This window comes from Nematolebias whitei, chromosome 1, assembly GCF_014905685.2.
Source record: "Nematolebias whitei isolate Nwh7 chromosome 1, NemWhi1, whole genome shotgun sequence".
Lineage (NCBI taxonomy): Eukaryota > Metazoa > Chordata > Actinopteri > Cyprinodontiformes > Rivulidae > Nematolebias > Nematolebias whitei.
In genome coordinates this window covers 44,841,328-44,843,338 of record NC_056498.1, presented here as the reverse complement: position 1 = coordinate 44,843,338, position 2,011 = coordinate 44,841,328, and the positions used below count along the sequence as shown (strand labels likewise).

Sequence of the window (2,011 nt, the reverse complement as noted above, 5' to 3'; positions counted from 1 at the left end):
TCTTTCCACAGCCACCTCTTCCAGCTCTTCCAGAATGTCCTGAGTCTTCCCTGGGGTCTCCTCCCAGTTGGACCTGTCCAGAACTCCTCCCTAGGGAGGTGTCCAGGGTCCATCCTTACCAGATGTCTGAACCACCTCAGCTGGCTCCTCTGGATGTGGAGGAGCAGTGGTTCTACTCAGAGTCTCTCCTGATAACTGAACTTCTCACCCTGTCTTTAAGAGAGAGTCCAGCTCTGCAGAGGAAACTCATTTAGACCTCCTGGATCCAGGATCTGATTCTTTCAGGCTTTACCCAGAGTCCAGGACCAGAACTGAGGTAACGTAGACCTACCAGTAAACAGAACTCCTTACAGCTCAGCACCCCCTTCACCACAACGGACCGGCTCAGAGTCCACAGTACTGCAGAAGCTGCACCGGTCCGTCTGCTGATCTCACGCTCCATTCTTCCCTCACTTGTGGTGCAGAACAAGCTGAGAGTCAATTCCAACACATGCTCTGAGCAGGACTCAACGTTGTAGGTCTGAAACTCTGACATGAAAGGCGGCGGGTGATATGCATTCCTTAAAGGAATGCTTGTTCGTCTTAGAGATGAGCTGTGAGCGTGTTGGGTCAGTTTTAACTGAACAAACTGCGTGAGAAGGACCTAACGTGAGCTCAGCTCCGTCTGCAACGCGTTTGGTGCGAGGACGGAAACAAACCGAAGTAGGCCAGCAGTCGCAGCGAAGCGTCGGAGCAGCGTTTGAATTTTAAAACGCTGCAGTAAATCAAGTTAAGAAGGCGAAAACAGTCGTTCTTTAAATGAGCTCTGTAAGCAGCTGATCCAGGGATTCTCTGGACTTCTGTTGACGTAGAATCACAGTTCAGCTTTAAACGGAGCGCAAAGACACTGAGGCTGTTTTTTAACAAAGCTGCAGCAGATGTGCCTTTATTTTGAAACTCAAGCTGTAACTTCTTCCCCTTATGGCACTAATTATTATTGTTCTTGCAGAGGGACGTTGTGTCCTCTTGTACAGCTGACTCGTTTGACAGAACAGATTCTTTTCTCGGTCGGACTCTGGTCTCTGATCGATGTTCCTCGTGCAGCTTCCTGATAACTCTTCCTGGTGACTCAGTTCCTCCAAGCCTCAGGATTTCATTACTCTCAGATTTCTGAGTTCGAGCCGAAGACAGACCTCAGGTAAATAAAAGAAGTGATAAAACTACAGAGCACATAACCCCGGTTTAATTTTCTCCTTCCAGATGGACCGGCTGGCGCCTGAGATGTGAAGCGTGTTATGTGAGCGAAGGTGTTTTCCCACCTTGCCGGTGGTGGGAACAAATGCTGCGCTCCGTTACCATGACAGCGGAAGTCCTCTTCCTCCTGGTGCTCCCGCTGAGCGGCGTTCTGTGCAACCCCGTGGTGACCTCCTCGGTGAGCAGAGACCGCCTGGAACGGGTGCTGACCCAGGCCCGGGGGGACAAACAGCAACACAAACAAGCCCCCGCGGACGATTACGCTGCTCAGCGTCGACTGGAGGAAACAAACACTTTCGGCCCGAACAGGACCACTTCCAGTCTCGCCAGGCCGGACTTCAGTTCTCTGACACAGGGGTCCAAAGACAGGAAGTCCCCGGAGCTCCGGAGCGAACAGGACCGTCAGACAGACGAGGGTCCAACCAGTGACCTCACACAGTCCTTGGACGCCATCGACGAGTACGCCTACCCAGACTACAGGGGCAAAGGCTGCATGGACGAGAACGGCTTCGTGTTCGCCATCGGCGAGCAGTTCACCCCGGGCCCTTCCACGTGTCCTTGTCTCTGCACGGACGAGGGCCCCATGTGCACCAAACCCGAATGCCCCAAGGTCCACCCTCGCTGCATCAAGGTGGACACGAGTCAGTGCTGCCCGCTCTGCAGGGAGAAGAAGAACTACTGCGAGTTCCGAGGCAACGTCTACGCCTCGCTGGAGGAGTTCAAGGTGAGCCCGGTAACTGCACTCAGTCACACCGTCAGAACCCCAGAGAGGTTCTGA

At 53.4% G+C, this 2,011-nt stretch overlaps 1 protein-coding gene across 1 annotated transcript; it reads left to right on the top strand.

Moving 5' to 3' along the window:
- Nucleotides 1-1,253: 1,253 nt before the first annotated feature.
- On the top strand, nt 1,254-2,011 carry LOC119420984 (brorin-like). Its single transcript, XM_037688409.1, has one exon. It carries the CDS (start codon nt 1,319-1,321, stop codon nt 2,009-2,011), a length of 693 nt encoding a protein of 230 aa, XP_037544337.1. The 5' UTR covers nt 1,254-1,318.

Excerpts from the sequence above, each read along its gene's own strand:
- LOC119420984 (XM_037688409.1), top strand. The coding sequence starts at position 1,319 with ATGCTGCGCTCCGTTACCATGACAGCGGAAGTCCTCTTCCTCCTGGTG.